The sequence below is a fragment of the Mus caroli genome, unplaced genomic scaffold (genome assembly GCF_978045245.1).
Source record: "Mus caroli unplaced genomic scaffold, Mus_caroli_1 scaffold_19, whole genome shotgun sequence".
NCBI classification, from domain to species: Eukaryota; Metazoa; Chordata; class Mammalia; order Rodentia; family Muridae; genus Mus; species Mus caroli.
In genome coordinates this window covers 23,023,539-23,039,366 of record NW_028227274.1, presented here as the reverse complement: position 1 = coordinate 23,039,366, position 15,828 = coordinate 23,023,539, and the positions used below count along the sequence as shown (strand labels likewise).

The 15,828-nt window shown below is 49.7% G+C and overlaps 1 protein-coding gene across 49 annotated transcripts in view; it reads left to right on the top strand.

The window, feature by feature from the left end:
* Celf4 (CUGBP Elav-like family member 4) overlaps positions 1-15,828 on the top strand; it is a 276,613-nt gene that overhangs the window by 63,081 nt on the left and 197,704 nt on the right. For 48 of the 49 annotated variants that reach the window (XM_029471953.2, XM_029471924.2, XM_029471942.2 and 45 more), the window contains exon 2: positions 14,273-14,355. In XM_029471953.2, the coding sequence (XP_029327813.1) occupies positions 14,273-14,355 (83 nt within the window). Of the gene's footprint in view, positions 1-14,079; positions 14,150-14,272; positions 14,356-15,828 lie in introns of those variants that run through there. The other variant, XM_029471951.2, reaches the window with a different exon arrangement.

The window sequence follows — 15,828 nt, the reverse complement described above, 5'->3', positions numbered from 1 at the left end:
GGGGTAGGGGAGCTGGCTCCAAGCTCCAAGCAGAGGACTGAATGTCTAAAGTCATTCCCTATACTTCCCTGCTAACTTTGTCCTCCTGAGTGCTCAGCCATTCCTCCTTCCTCTCTCCATTAAGGGTTCAGGTGGCACTTCTGCCTCCAGAAAATCTCCCCTGACACCCTCCTCTGTCCTTTCTTGCTCTGGGCACCTGTAGCTGAGACATGATCACCCACCAAGAGTTGTGTGTATGCCATGGCCTCCTTCAGTGTCGCTTCTCTTCACAGCCACACCCTGAGCTTCATTTCTCTGAACTTCTCCCTCTCTTCCCACCGCCAGAGCAGAGTGGGGCAAACATTAGCTCCTGAGCATTTACAGGAGGAATTAATAGCAGGTCTCGGGGTTAGATGCTCTATCCGGTCCCATGTAGCCACCAGAAAAAAAAAGTAGAATTAAATTCTGGGCTTTGATTCTTTCCCCCTACCTTCAGTTGGTGGCGTGTCCACAGAACAACCTGCTCCTTAGGTGATAGGCCAGAGTCTGAGATATCAAGACCTTGAGAGAAGACCACATCCTGACCTCTTACCCAAGTTTCTACCTTCAGCCTTGAGTCTGTTCACAAGGCCTATCTTCACCACCAACCCCAACCTTCATGTCCTGCAACCCTAAACCACTGGCTTCACCTGTCAGTCAGACATCACTGAAGTCAGTTTGATGCCTCAAGGTTGTGAGAAACTAGAGATGGACTCCATGTAGTCAGCCTGGGTTATGACATACAGCACCCATTAGCAGAAAGTCCAGGGAGAAAGGGCTAGAAGACATGCCTCTCTTCCACCCTTCCCTTGCTTTCCTGAGCCTTCCAGTTTGCTTTCCAGATCAGGAGATCTGATCACTCAGCCAAGATGAAGTAAAGTGTATTAGACAGCCAAGAGAAAAGATAGATCAAATGAGAAAGAAGTAGGGCAGCTGGGAGAGCCACACCCTTTGGATGGCAAAAAACCAAAGGCCTATGGGTGTTTTTGACTGGCGCAACTCAATGATTCAGGGTACTGCAAAACCTCTTCCCTGTCCTAATCCTTCCCATCCTCCCAGTCATCTCTAGCATGTAGCCCTACACACGTCTATGAACACATGAGCACCCCAGACCTGTCACTCAAGTCACTACTCGCTATCTACCCAGAAAGGGCAGAAGGCCTGGCTGGATGCAGCCATATGTCCACACATGCTTTTATTCCTCTGTTGCCTTCCACCTGGTGGCAAGCCATGGAGCTATTCTCCCATCTGCTGATGCACACATAGTCTTCTGCCTACGCAATTGGAGACCTCTCCTGCTGCTTATGGGAATTTGCTCCTCCTGCTCAGGGTTCAAGCCGCCTTGAGCTCTCCTGCTTCTTGGTACTCTCCATTCATCTCCAAGGACAGCAGTGGATCTGATCTGTAGTTATTCCATTGTGTTGGAGTGGTTGCTGAGCCTTGACCTGCACACATGTCCTTTCCCTCGTCTACAAAAGAGAAGTGCATACTTTCTGTTCCTTCCTCATCCTCACTCACTCACTCATTCATTGGCTCTAAAGACATGAACTCCTGAGCAGCAATTTAATCAAACTCATTCTACAGAAAAGGAAACTAAGATCTATAAAGATTCTTTGACACATTGAGGGCTATAATTCACCCATCAAGCACTTACTCAGGGCCTCCATACCCCATTCTCTTGTAAACGATTGTCTACTCCTCACCCAAGTTTCTGCCATGTAACAGAGGCACAGTGGATAAGTGTCCATGGGACATGGGGCTGGGTCCCCAGTCACGGAGTTCATAGAGGTCTCTTGAGAACTCAACAGGTATGTGGATGTAGTGCCTAGACTTCACCAGATTCCTTCCTAGCTGACATCTGTTCCTCCTGCTCTCCCATAGCCACCCCCTGGATCTACCCAGACATCCTTTACCAAGGCTGCCAGAAATCCTGTACCACTCCTGAGGTGGAGATCCAACTCCTCCAAACATTGCCTGAAGCACTCCCACTTTGCTCTCTCCTTCCCTCCCAGCCCACCTTCCCAGGTCTTAAAATTTCCTCTCACAAAAGAAACAATTGACATCACACTGCCTCTGTGGGGAAGTATGAAGCTCTAGCTCCTTGTCACCCTGGTCCCTGCCAGCTCATTACAACCTCCTGTCATTAGCATATTAGATGCATGAGGTAAACAAAACAAACTTGCATCTGAGAATCTCAATGCAAACCAAGATCACTCTGAGCTGCACCACAAGCTGGCTATGCAGAAAGACAGGCGGGGCTGCTGCTCTGGGGGCATAGATGAGTACAGGTGCGTGCACAAGTGACATGTGCAGGTCCAATGAAGAGAAACAGACAGTAGCAGACAGTCTAAAGGCTAAAGTCATTTTTCACACCACGGGGAATGCCAAACATCATATCACAGCCATCACTACTGACAATAACAGCAATATCAATACCCTCCCCAATTCAATGGATCCTAGGGGCTCTTCTCACCTAAGACCCAGCAGGTAAGCATCATTATTGCCTGTTACATAAGCTACTCATAGGCTCCTAAAACAAGACAGAAGCAACTGTCAGAACTTGACCTATTATGCAAAGCTTGACGCCCTTTCCATGATTCCACATGTCCTAGGGATAGAGATAGTTAGGAGGTGAGGATTGGGTAGTTTTCCAGAGTCCTCATCTGTCTGTTCATAGGAATCTAAAGGTCTGTGCTAAGTCTGAGGATTGGAAAAACTGCCTGATGTAGTCAGGAGAGCAGTGAGCAGTGTACAAGAGACAATATGGGATTCAAATTGTGAGACCCAGAGAGAGAGAGAGACAGAGACAGAGACAGACAGAGAGAGACAGAGAGAGACAGAGACAGAGAGAAGATAGCAAGGAAGAATTGAAAGGAATAAGGAATAACAAGAAGGAGGAACAGAGAAAAGAAAAGAGGAGATGAGGAAGGGAAGGAAAGAAAAGAGAAAAGATGGTGAACACAAATGAAGAAAGCTGCAGGTTTCTGCAGGAAGTTTCTCAGGACTGACCTAATTTATTCCAAGGGATCCAAACTCAACTCACCTGCTCTGCCTTTGTACGCGAACAGCCTTTTCCCTAACACTTCCCTCAAGGCTGCTGTAGCTGGGAATGAAGACTCTGACCTAGGCAGATTTGAGCAACTACTTCAGCAAGGTTGCAGGGGCCAGGTAGCATTCAGGACACTGCTATGGGGAGCCACAGACCTTGCTGCTTCAGTTTCCTGTGGTAGCTCTATTTATAAAGTTGGGTGGATTTGTCAGTGCATGTAAAGCACTTAGCACAAAACCCAACATATTATTGAATATCAGGGCGTGTTCACTGATGTCCTTACCACCTAAGGGCCCTATACAAGCCTTGACTCATAGGGTATATTTGTCATACACTCATCAGCTGACTTGCTCATGTCATCTAGGGACTCCTTTAAACAGTGAGTACATTTCCCATCATCTGAAAAGTTGTGGATGAACAATAAATGGCTGGGAGGTGAATAGAGCATGGTGTCACCCATCCAAAAGTGTCAACCCTCCTCCTAGTCACATGGCTTCCTGGGTCTTTTATACAGTCAGCTGATTTGTCAGCTCAGTCTTCTTCTGCCTTCTCTTGGCTTTGTGAGCATTGGGTGGAGGAGTAAGAAGAGCTAAGTGCTGGGCTCTGTTTCTCCTCCCCACTTGCTAGCATGCTCAATGCACCCTGTGGGTCAGCAATTTGTGGATGAAGCAGAGAAGCTCTAGCAAGAGTCCAGAACTCATGCCTCTCTGAAATGTGACTGGTCCCTCTAAGGCCCTGGGGTGGGAAGGTGCAGACCTACCACCCCCCTCCCATTGCAGCCCTTGGGTTAAGTATCACTAAATGCCTGTGGTTGAACTCGTCTAATTGACACTGGGTGAAAATCAAAATCAAGTCAGAAGAATGGTTTAAATAACTGAAAGTAAGGGGAAAAGCTGCCCTCAGCAGAGAGCTGTGCCCTGCCAGGACTGAGGGAAATTGTTTTTCTTCTTTAAAAAAAAAAAAAAAAAAAACACGTTGCATTTACCAAACATTGATCCTGTAATAGGGTGACTCTTGGCTATTGGTTTTTTCAAAATAGCCTGTCTTAGATGCTGAGGTTGTAATTTTTGGTGTTGTGCAGATGCATCACACATGCATGAGCATGTGCATGAGCATGCAGACATACACACATGCACACAGGGGGAAGAGGCAAGGCACACAGACTTATACACAAGGGCACATAGAGAGAAAGAGGCACACAGAGACATACATGTATTAGTCACATAGACACACACACACACACACACACACAGCTTGTTTTGTTCTTTCAGTGACTAACCCCTTGTTAAAAGGAAGCCAAAGAAGAGAGTTGAGGTGAGCTTCCCTCCCTGGGCAGTTCCAAGGCCCTGCAGGCTCAGCTCCACTGCAACCTCCCTTCCTGGTTCTGATCAGTTCAATCCAATTAAAGCCCAGCCCATCAGCTGTGGTCTTACTGGAGGGATGTGATTTCCACAGATTACAACAGCAAAAAGCCACTCAACCACATACATTTTTGAGTATTTGAACCTGGAAGGAGGGACTTGTTCAATGGTGAAGCAACAGGAGCTAGGAACATGAGCGTTGCATGGAGGGGCTGCAAGTTTAGGGGAGATCTTTTGATTGGGAAGATCTGGTTAAGGACCCAGGAGCAAGAACTGGGGAACTAGCTCAGTGATTATGTATACCGACTGTTCTTCAAGAGAACCTAGGTTCAACTCCCAGAATCTATCTATATGGCAGGTCACAAGCATTTGTAACTTTAGTCCCAGGGAATCCCATGTCCTTCTCTGACCCCCATGGGTATCAGGCATATATGCAGTTATTTTTTAAATGATTCCGGATCAAGGAAGTCTTCCCTGGAGCAGAGGTGTGAAAGCCAAGTCCCAAGAGTGACATGGGCCATGTTGTTGGAAAGATGACCTTAGCAGTATTACTGAAGAAGAGTCTCTGCCCCTTGAGGGATTTGTAACTCCACTGCCTTGCTGCTGTGACCTATTCTCCTTTAGTGGGAGAAAAGAGTCAGTTAAGCTTGTCCATCTTTTCCTTAACAAACACGGCACCTCGGGGGCCAAGATCAGTCTTTGCGGTGCATTCAAAGAGTTTCAAACTTGCTAATGTGGTAACAGCATCAGGAGCATCTAAGGTATAAAATTCCCTCCTCCCTCCAGCTTCCTCAGTGTAGGTATTCTCCTAGGGAAATGATCCCCACCTCTGCTTCTAGTAACCATCACGTAGAGCTCCAGCAAGAATATCCCTACATAAAATAGAAAGTATGTACTGAGCTGCCCCTTCAAGCTTAAGACTCTCACACAAAATGGCCCTATGGCCACCACAGGCTCAGATGAGGCACCTCATCTTTCCCATTCATTGAGTTCAGCATGTCAGACAAGAACTAGGCTATGTGTGAAGCTACCAAGTTCCACCCAGACAGAAGAAAAAGTAGATACCCAAGGTGGGTGGAGAAACAGAGGTAGTTTCTTTCCCTGTGCCAGTTAAGATGACCTTGATTTGCTCAGAGATCTACCTGCTACCCATCGCCTATAGAAGGCCCATGGACTCTCAAGCAGGAGGACCTAAATTACCCTCCACGCTAATCAGAAGGAAGCACGTTTGGTGTCTAGAATCTAGCAGAGAACTCTCCCTGGCCCTGGTGTGAGTAGACGTTCCGAAGGCATTTAGAGTTCAACCCTGATGCCCTACTAATGGCCTCTGTGGAAGAACACTGGTGAGTAAGAGGACCTAGGGGGAAGAGAAGACAGGCACCACCTTAGCTGATACACCACCTGTATCCCTGCAGGAAGAACAAGGTCATCCCTGAGCCCCTTCTCTCGAGGGAAGGATATGGGTGGGAAGTGGAAAGGGAGAATACTTTTATATAGGAATTCAGGTGTCTATCTGAGTACCTACCATAGTCATATTGTTCCTCAGACATCTCCAACATCCCTGGGGTGGGTGGTAGGAACTGAGTCCCGAATTAGCCCATGATAGATGTTGGGTGTCTTCCATTCTGCCAGCCATGTCTGGTGCCTCTCCCAGACTACATCAGAGTTGTGAGAGTCTGATGGCACCCCACATCTTCTCAATGGTACATGAATGATCGGATGCTGGATATGACAGCATTTGCCATATAATAGCCAATTCATGAGTGGGAACACCTTGTGCTTTTCTGAGGACTCTGAGGAGCGTCAGACTAGAGCAAGGACACAGAAACGGGCCTGAGGTTGTGGAAACAAAGGCTACGGTGTGGTCAAATGAGCACACAAGTTTCTCCACAGGTCTCAGTAAGAAAGGCTAGGCTATTGCACCCCTACTCCCTTTGTCCTCTGGGTCATCAGCCCTGGCCAAGAACTGAGGAGGTGAGACTGTCAATATGTCATGTCCACGTTTTGTTCCTTGTCCCAGTGCTGTAAAACACAAGACATGTACGTCTCTGGTGTTTAGGGTGTAAATGAGCACAACTAGCAAGGAGATTAACTTGGCAAAGGACCCACAGGCTGATCTGAGGTCTGTAGCTCCTCATTCAGAGCCACTGTGGTGTCTCAGCAAGAAGGAAAGGAGGAGGTGGGTCCTGTTTCCCTGAGAATCTCAGTTTAGGTCAAGGAATCTGGGTCACCCCAGCACCGGGCCATCTCTGTCTTGAGGACAGCCATGGTAGGAAGGACTAAGAAAAGGAGGGAATAAACTTAGAGTTCCAGGGAAGCCCATTCTCCTCTTACTGTGTGCAGTACAGTTTAATTTTGCAGAAACTTGGCCATGATCTTGCATGGACCTTAGTCTCTGGAACTTCTGATTTTGAAAGGAGACTCCAAGAGAGCAGAGCTGAGCCCGGCTAAAGCAGAGGCTGATTGCCTGGTCCTCATCCCAAGGCTGCCTCCTCAGAGGAAGATGGATGGCTCCACCACTAGCTTACTCTCTCATACATCCTGCCCTACCCCATCTAACCCCTTCTCGCCTTCAGCCAGTCATTGCTACCTTACTACACTCTGACCAACCCCCAAAAGACTAGGATTGAGTGATGTCTTCTACATTGTAAACTGTCTGGCCCTGGGTAGAGAAACCCCCAGCCCCTGTAAGCAGCTCCTATAATAGGGCATCCCCATTGTGGGCGGACACATAAATATGAGATAGGCAAAGACTCACAGTCTAACTGACAAATGAGATAGGTAATACCCGGGACTCTGATAGATGTGAGACTGGTGGAGTCAGGAAAAGGTTTTTGGAGGAAAGATGCTGTTTCACCTGTGGAAAGACATGAGGCTCTGGGGGAGGGAGTTGTGAGGCAGGGAGCAGAGGGAAGATAGATGTTCCAAATCTACTGAGGCTGTGGAGAAACCAGAAGTCAGATGTTATCTGTAGCCAGGGAATGTCTGGGTTTGTTGTTGTTGTTGTTGTTTTTTGTTTTGTGTTTTTGAAAAAAACTTGGAAAAGGAAGAATTACAGGAACTATTGGGATGGAACATAGAAGCAAAGAAGGAGAGGGTCAGATCGTACCCATGGAAAGAGTTATGTATGTCCTAGGAGCTATCAGAAGGGATCTTAAGAAGATGGCACAGTGGGTGGGTGGAAAGGTAAGTGGAGTAGTGCTTGTGACTCACTTTTTCCTGCTCACTCCCCTGATTTCTGGGCCCTTTCTTAGTGCAGAGCAGCTCACTCCTAGTGCAGAGCATGAACGGTGTTCAAGGTAAAGCTACGTGGAAGTCTGCACCTTATGAAAGGCAGGTGGGTTGGACCAGCACCCAAGAGATGGCTCTGGAAGGAGGTACAGGTTTAGGACAGACCGGCAGGTAGGGGAAGGGTGTAGGACCCAGAACATGGGGAGATAGTAGAAAAATGTGGCCCCAGAAGGCCAGTAACCTCTCTGGGGAAACTTTCTGACGTTTTCTTCTTCGCTTTGTCCACCTATAATATGAATATCACTTCTCAGCACAGATCTACATTGCTATTAAATCCCAAGGGGAAATTCAGGAGCATTCTGGGACTGGGTTGGTGGTGGTCTGAGGATGGAGTTTCAGGCTTCACGGCAGGCCCAATAGATCCAGACCGGAGACAGAGCCTCCTGGAACAGCACACCCTGTGGGTACACAGGGCCAGTATGCTTCAACATGCCCTGCTTTGCATGAAAAAGCCTTTTGTTAATGTGCTTGCAAAACCAGGTGATGCATTTGCAGCCCCGAATCCTCTTCCTGAATCCTCTGTTTCTCCTTTCACTTCTCACTTCATCCCTTGGGTCAGACTGGTCAGTCCCCTGAGACCCCGTGTTCTTCTGATCTCCCCCCCTCCCAGTTCTCTCCTACTTCCTCCAAACCAGCTGATTCCAGGGCCTGAAAGACCTGATGTTTTATTAAAGTCTAGATCTTCCTATTCTAAGGCCACCTTCCTCTGACTAATTCTGTAATTCAATTAGTAGGAAGCCGAGGCCTGGTTGCGGGGGGAGGAAGGGGAGCCCATCACATCGGGAGCCTTTCCTTCCGTGATGATTACACCCCAGGCTTCAGCCCTGTTCGAGTTGGGCAGGAAATTGTTCTTCCTTCACTTCACAATGACAAGGGCCTTTTATCCCGGCTCACGGGGGCTTTGTAAATTACTGCCATCATCTCGGTACAATTAATTCTGCTGCACTGTGGTTTTCCCCCACGTGGAAGAAGGCTCCACCCACTTTTCCAGGCACCACCAATGCCCCTTAGCTCATGGTGGGTAGTAGGCTGCTCTGCTAGAGAAAGGTAGACACCCTTACCCACAACTTCTCCTGCCCATGCCTCGACACCCCCATTCTGCCTATCTCTTCCCAGCTGGATTCTTGTACCTGGGCTATGTTGTTTTATTCCTTCCTTTCTTCCTGTGTTTATGTCCCAAGGTTCCCCATCTCTCTTCCGGCTTCAGTCATGGGTCTCTTGCCCCTCTTTTTTTTTCTTTTTATGCTTTTGGTCTCTCAGCCTTCCACCTAATCTGAGAGATATAAAGATGGTGTCTCCACTCTCACAGGATGGCAGTCTGTTCAAAGACACAAGACATTAAATTGGCAAATGGAAGGGTGAGTAAATAGAAACGGGCAGCCTGAAAAGGTTAGGTGGCTATATAAAGACAAGCAATCCCAGGCTAGCAGAGTGCCAGAGCACAGGCAGGTCAGGGTGTGCCAACAGAGGAGGGCCACCTCCAGCTGTGAGGAAGAGGAGGAGCCTAGGTCATCAGTTTCTCTCCCAGTATGTTATTTCTCTGTCCACACTCTCGGCCAGATGGTTTCCAAAGTTCCTTTTCTCTCTGACAGACTGGGGCTCTATTCTGCTCAGTCCAATGCTTTAACTGCAGAGAGAAGAGAGAGTGTGGGGGCCCTTGAAGGCCAGAAGATCAGCAAGGAGCTGGTGGAAAAGGGTAGAAAGATGAGAGCTTGGGGTGATGTCATGGCTCACTCAAAGATTCCCTGGGCCACTTGAGTAGTAGTTTCTTACTTCAGGCCATACACCTGAGAAGATCTCAAGAGACCAGAGAGTCTGGCAACACTCTCAGAGGAACTGGCTCTCCTATTCTGGACTCCATTCCCCAAACACCAACCCCTCTTACTCAGATCTCTGAACCAAACTTATTTACACTTATAGCTTGCCAGGCAGAGAAATTGCTCCAAAGCTCAGACCTGCACTGTCCAGTCCCAGCATAAAAGAGACGTTGATGTAGCAGGGTATCTGCCCCATTACCAGAGGATTGTCCTCAGGCTGTGTTTGCAATAAAGCTGACGCCTGACAATCTGTCTGTCTCTTCAGCACAGGCTGTGGGTCCTGCATTCCGTGTTACTTACACTCATCTACCCCACTTTCACTCCGTTCTCTTCTTCTCACACAGATTGGGCTTTTTTTTTTTGAAAGTTAATTATGCAAGTGATCTGTGAATACAGTCTGAGTCTAAATGTGTCAAACCAAACAAAAAGTGTAGAATCACCACAGGGATGCATGCCCCATCAGCACCTCATGCTCCTGCGTTCAGCTCCTTGCAACTTTGCCTGTAAATACAGACAAGAGTACAGACGGAAGGAGTGGGATATGCCTCTGATGTGTATCCATGGCATCCATTAGCATACAATTTGTTTCTCCTCTCTGATGACGCTGCTTTCTGTGTTGGTACATTAAGGATCGTTTTACCTTTTTAGCTACTGTAGAGTATTCAGTTTTAAAATAGAAGTGCTCTTGCCTTGCCTTGGTGACATTTTTTTTTAGTTTTCAGTTTTGTTTCCTTTTCCCCCTACTCCTAACAGCCACAATGGACTATGGCCCTCTCCTCTCAAAGCACGAGCACCAGACCATACGCTTGTAGGATTAGAACTTGGAGAGGATGACTGGGCCTGAAAGCCAGGAGGAACCTTTATGTCACAGGTCCCATAACAGCAAGGACACACCCTTCTCAGAACCTTTAAGGTCCCCAAAGGAAGCCCTGTGACTAGACCCACACATCGTGTGCAGTTATAGCTACTCCACAACAGGATCTGCTTGCCACCCACACTGTGAATTCACAAACGGCCTCTGCAGAGATCGCTCTGAAGGATCCACTATGCATTCTAAGACAGTGGGTTTGGCTGACTTAGTAGCTGCCAGGCTGAGACTGAAAAGTACATCCTCCAAGCCATCCCAGCTTCACAGCTCAGAAACCCAAGGTGGAGCAGTGAACAATGGGCTGTAACAGCTAGCTGCTCAGGTGGAAGCTACGAGTACCTCTGCTCCGTTCCGAAATAGGTGAACTGTGCCAGTGTCTGATAAGGCTTGGCTCCTAGGATCCCACCTTGGCCTCCACCCTAAACCCATGGTTATGTAGAGTATCCTGTGAGGGCAAGCTCTCCTCCTCTAGCCTCCTCTCTACCAAAGCTGCCATCCCTAGGGCTCTGCTCTCATCTCAGCCAGGGCACAAGCTAGTCCTTCCTTGCGGTCTGGATTTGGCATTAAGAGCAGCTTATCCGTATCTGTCTTCCTCAAAAAGCCTTGAATGAGCACACTAATCTCTCCTGCTGCAAAGGGAAGTCCAAATCCAACTGCCGGGAGATGGCTAGAGAAGGACCAGAGGCTTCCGTGTAGCGCTGGACCTTCCTCACAATGAGGTAGAGTGATGGGGCAGGGGATGAAGGAACGTGCTCTGCCCTTCCGTACTTCCTACATCACAAGACGGAACACGTATCTGCAGCAAGTCTCACAAGGCCTGCATTCAGCTTTGGTTAACAACCACTGGTTAGCAGATCTCCCTACAAGCTTCTAAGAGGGATTACTGCCCCCAGGTTAGATATAAGATAGATAAGGAACCTGTGGTTCAGGAAAAAAAAAAAGAAGAAGAAGCCCTGAGTGACCTGTGGCTGGTACAGGGCTCTTCTGAACAAACTGTGGATTAGCTTTTTCAAGGAATTCCAGAAGACGGATATGAGTGTACTGTCAGGCCAGATTTGGGAGCCTACAGGAAGGAAAAAGCAACCTGCAGTGACCCACCCGCTCTCCCTCAAAGCAACCTCAGACTCTGCCACTACAAAGGAAGTCCAGCACGTTATATCATCCGTGGGGCCTAAGGTAGCTCTTGACAGCTTCTGAACACGTCTCTGCAACCCCTCCATCACTACTGCCTATGGCCCTCCAACAAGTTAGCCAAGGTGTTTGGGCTTCAGTGCTCTCAATAAGTAAGGCACCTCTGCCCTGTTCTGAGCAAAGAGAAGTAAGCGGACACAGAACCAGATGGGGTTCCTGCCCTCATCTGAGCACTAGGAGATTGCCAATCAATGAGCAAATAGATATTAATGTCAGGGAGTACTGGGTGACAAATAGGAAAGGAAATAGGGCAAAAGGTCAGGGGAGATGACTGTGCTGGAGGTTGGGATGGTGGTGGTGAGTAGCCGGGCTGAAGAAGTGATGGAGGAGATCACATCTGACAGATGCTTGAAGGAAGTGCAGGAGGAAGCGGGCCAGGCTGGTAGAAGGGGCGCTGTGAGGAAGCAGTCACTGTAGAAAAAGGATCTAAGATAGAACATGCCTCACTAAGATGAGAAAGGGTACAGGAGCCAGGGAGTGAGCAAGGGAAGAACTATGGGCAGGCAGTGAATTCAGAGATGGAAATGGCAGGGGAAGGTCACTGTCCTGAGAGGGGGTTCCTAAAGGACTCGGGTACATGGCAGAGCTCTGGGGTTTCTCAAAAAAAAAAAAAAAAAAAAAAAAAAAAAAAAAACACTGGAAGAGAATCCTGAGAGCTGGACCAAAGCAACAGATTCCCCTTCTGGAAACTGTACTTTATTATTCTGGGCTGTGAAAACAGTATGGTCACTTCCTGCTTCTCCTTTTCTTACTTCCTCTTTCTCTCCAAACCTACCCCTGACCTTGTCCCTAGCTGGCTCGCCTGCATGCAGCTGAGGCGCTAGCTGCCTCTCTGTAGCAGGCAGAAGACAAGGCCAACAAGGGGACAAGGGAACAGGAGGAAAGACGCCCCTGGGAGAGGCAGGCGGCAGCACGAGGGACGACGTCACAGGGCCTCTGACCGCTATTCATTTCAGTAGCCTGTGTCTCCATCAATAACCGTCTGCCAGTGACCAGGAGGGAAGAGGAGGGAGAGGAGGGAGGAGGGGCAGTGTGGGCCTGGTCCAGGGGAGGGAGGACAGACAGCATGGAGACTCCTTGGCAGGAGGTAGAGCCAGCCCTGGAATGGGAGCTTCTGTCTCCCAAGATCTATTTCCTTTTTTTATCTCTGTTTCCTCTTCACACACATGTTCCCTTCCTGCCCATCTCGCCAGCCCTCAAAGACAAGGGAGAGGGATCTATTTCTATATCAGAAGAGGAGGAACAGAGGTTAGTGGCTAAAGAGCTTGATAGTAAGGCACAGGAGAGGATATTGTGGGGGACTCTGCATCAAGTGGCCACAACAAGCCTAATGACTAGAACTGTATGTAGTGTGTACCAGACAGTCACTGCCAGCTGGAGAGCCTCCGGAGAAAAGAGCCTGAGTCTAGCACAGAGTCCACATTCACTAAGTAAATGGCCTTCGAAGAACCAGAAGGCATGTGATGAACAGGAAAGGATGGAGCCCAAGAAGGGACTGGAGCAGTCAGAAACTGCTTCAAGGAGATTCATGAAAGGGACTGAGTTGGGGCGGTAACCGTGGCGATGATAGACTAATCACAAAAAAAATGGAGGGGGACTAGAAGGAGCAAGGGAGGCAAGTGGGGTGTCTACCCTGCCGGTCCTTTCTCGAGGGTAGGGTCATGGATGGCTTTGCAGGTAAGCCTGTTTTAGCCAAAGACCGCCTTTACAGTTTTTACTGTGGCTTCCAACTAGTTTTGCAGATCAGGCAAGCTGCATTCATACCCGCAGACAGAGGACGAGTTCCCTGTAGCTAGTCACCAAACATTCTGTTCCTGTGTTACAGTACCTACAGAGGGGCACTGAACCCTCCAGCAAGCAGGTTGCACCGCTCAGAACACTCTAGAGTCCCTGACACAAGCAGTGGAGTGGGGTTGTTACAATGGCTGGGGAGGGAGAAGTGGACAGGACTTTGGAGAGCATGCTCAGTTCTTTTAATTCAAGAAGACGCAGGCGAGTAGGTATGAGGCAAAGCTGTCCTCGAGGAGTTAGAGGCAGACCACGGGTAGGCCTCAGTGGGTTTGTTAGCCCAAGAAACCTTCAGACTAGGCGTGTGAAGACCCTCAACACAGCTTTGACAGCAGGAACTGGGGACGAGAACACAAAGGACATATGACAACCCTATTCGTTTGATTAAGACAACTGACCTGCTCTGGCCTTCATCTGGAAGGTCCCTGACACTTGTACTCCTGGGGGTACCAGATCAAGTAAGGAGGCTCAGGCAAGAACAGCCAGGGGAGCTAAAAGGGAAAACTGCCCCTTCTGAGAGGTGTAGGGGCTAGCGTTGAAACTGATTAAAAACAACACTGACAGGGAGTGGGGAGACGGCAGAGACGCCTGAAGCACTAGGGCGCAAGGACAGGAAGAGACCCACGGGCTGAGAAGGGGGGCGTGAGGAGTGGGGAGGACTCCGCGGAGGGAGCAAAATAGAAAAAGCCACGGAGGAAGACGAAGCAGAAAGACGGGAGACCGAGGGGCACGGAAGCTCCTAGGAGAGAGCCCAGGAAAGAGCGAGGTGGGGAGAGCGGTGACGAGCCAGGAGGGCGGGCGAGTGGGGCGGGCGGCAGGGCGCGGCGGCGGGCCGGGCCTGGCTGGGGGCGCCCCCACTGACCCTTGTCGCCGCTTGCTTCCCTCCCAGGCTGCGCTTTCCTCACCTACTGCGAGCGTGAGTCAGCGCTGAAGGCCCAGAGCGCGCTGCACGAGCAGAAGACCCTGCCCGGGGTAAGTGGCGCCGGCCGCGGCGCAGCCGACCGCGCGCCGACAGGGGGCGACTTCGGGAGGTCGGGCAGCGACGCGCGGGGCGGGGACAGCAGGGACCCCGCGGCCCGGGCTGCCTCCCGCTGAGCCCCCGAGCTCGCGCCCAGGGGAGGGTGCAGGGGCCGTGGGTACGGAGCTCGGAAACGCCCGTCGCTGCGGCTCCTGGCCGTCCAGACCCGACGGGGGAGGCTTTTGGCGGTGGCCCGGAGCCCAGGTGCAGCTAAAGCGCACACGGCCCGGGGCGGGGCGCTGCATGTCCCGGGCCTGGAGCTGCGCACTGTCGGGCGATGCCTCCGATGCTCGCCTTGTTCCCAAGAGCATCCAGCAGGGCCCCGCTGGGGTCCTGCCACAGCGGTTCCCTAGCTTCGGGCCGCGATAGGAGGGGCGCCTCCCCGCCGCCGCCAGTGAGATCACCGCGGTTTATTTAAGGAGCCAGCCCTCGTCTTTGATAAACTATCGCGCCTTGGCCCTGGTTTATAGCTTCTGCGCGGGGGAGAAGAGAATTATTTATGGCCCCCCTAACTGGGTGTGATATCAGCCGTGGCTATTATCGAGGCTAGTTCATCACCATAAAATAAGAAGTGTCCCTCGGGTCAAGGGTCTGCGCGGTCTCTCCTGTGGGTTCAGAGAGATTGGGTTGGAGGGTTAGGAAATATACAGCTGCTGAGCATCTAAAGATAAATGGAAAGATGTGTGTATGTGGGCATAGCTTAAAGGATTTGTAAATATGCAGGCGTATACAGTGGGCGCTGCTGGGAAGCACGTGTGTTCTCGATTTATGCACGCCTATGCTTAGGACATGCGTGTTTACATTCTTACCAAGCAAACCATATGTAAACATAGGTTTCCATTTCTGCCCCACAGCAGGAAAGGTTAACCAGGTAGACAAGAGCCAATGGTAAACCACAGGCTGAAACAGCAACTACCTCTATCCCATTCCCCCTTGCTTCAGAGGTCTTTAGTTAAGGCTTTGGGTCGAGAATGTGGGATTACACAGGCCCTTCCTTCCATTATGACAGCCTTTGTATTGTATTTTGGTATTTGTGATTGCAAAGCACGGGGCTGAGTCATCTTAATAACATAGCCGCGGATGCAAATGTATGGAAATGCAGGCGCGCACAGATTTTGTGTGGAGCGGGGCTTTGGCAGGGTGGCCGTTCCCAGTTGGTTTTTTAGTGGCGCGACTACATGCACATATATTATAGTAATACTTTCTGGATGCTCTCTGTGGGATGGCAGAAATGTGCTCCACGTTATGCGTGACGCATAAAGCCATATTGTAAGATAGTCAAAGGTTTCTCAGAAAGGTTTGTGCTGATTAATAAAGTGTTTATGGCACTTTGTTTGGGGGGGGGGGTGATAGATATTTGAGAGCCACCCAAATGGAATAGAAAATACCACATTGTTATTGGAGGCCCTCCATCAGCTTGAGAGAGA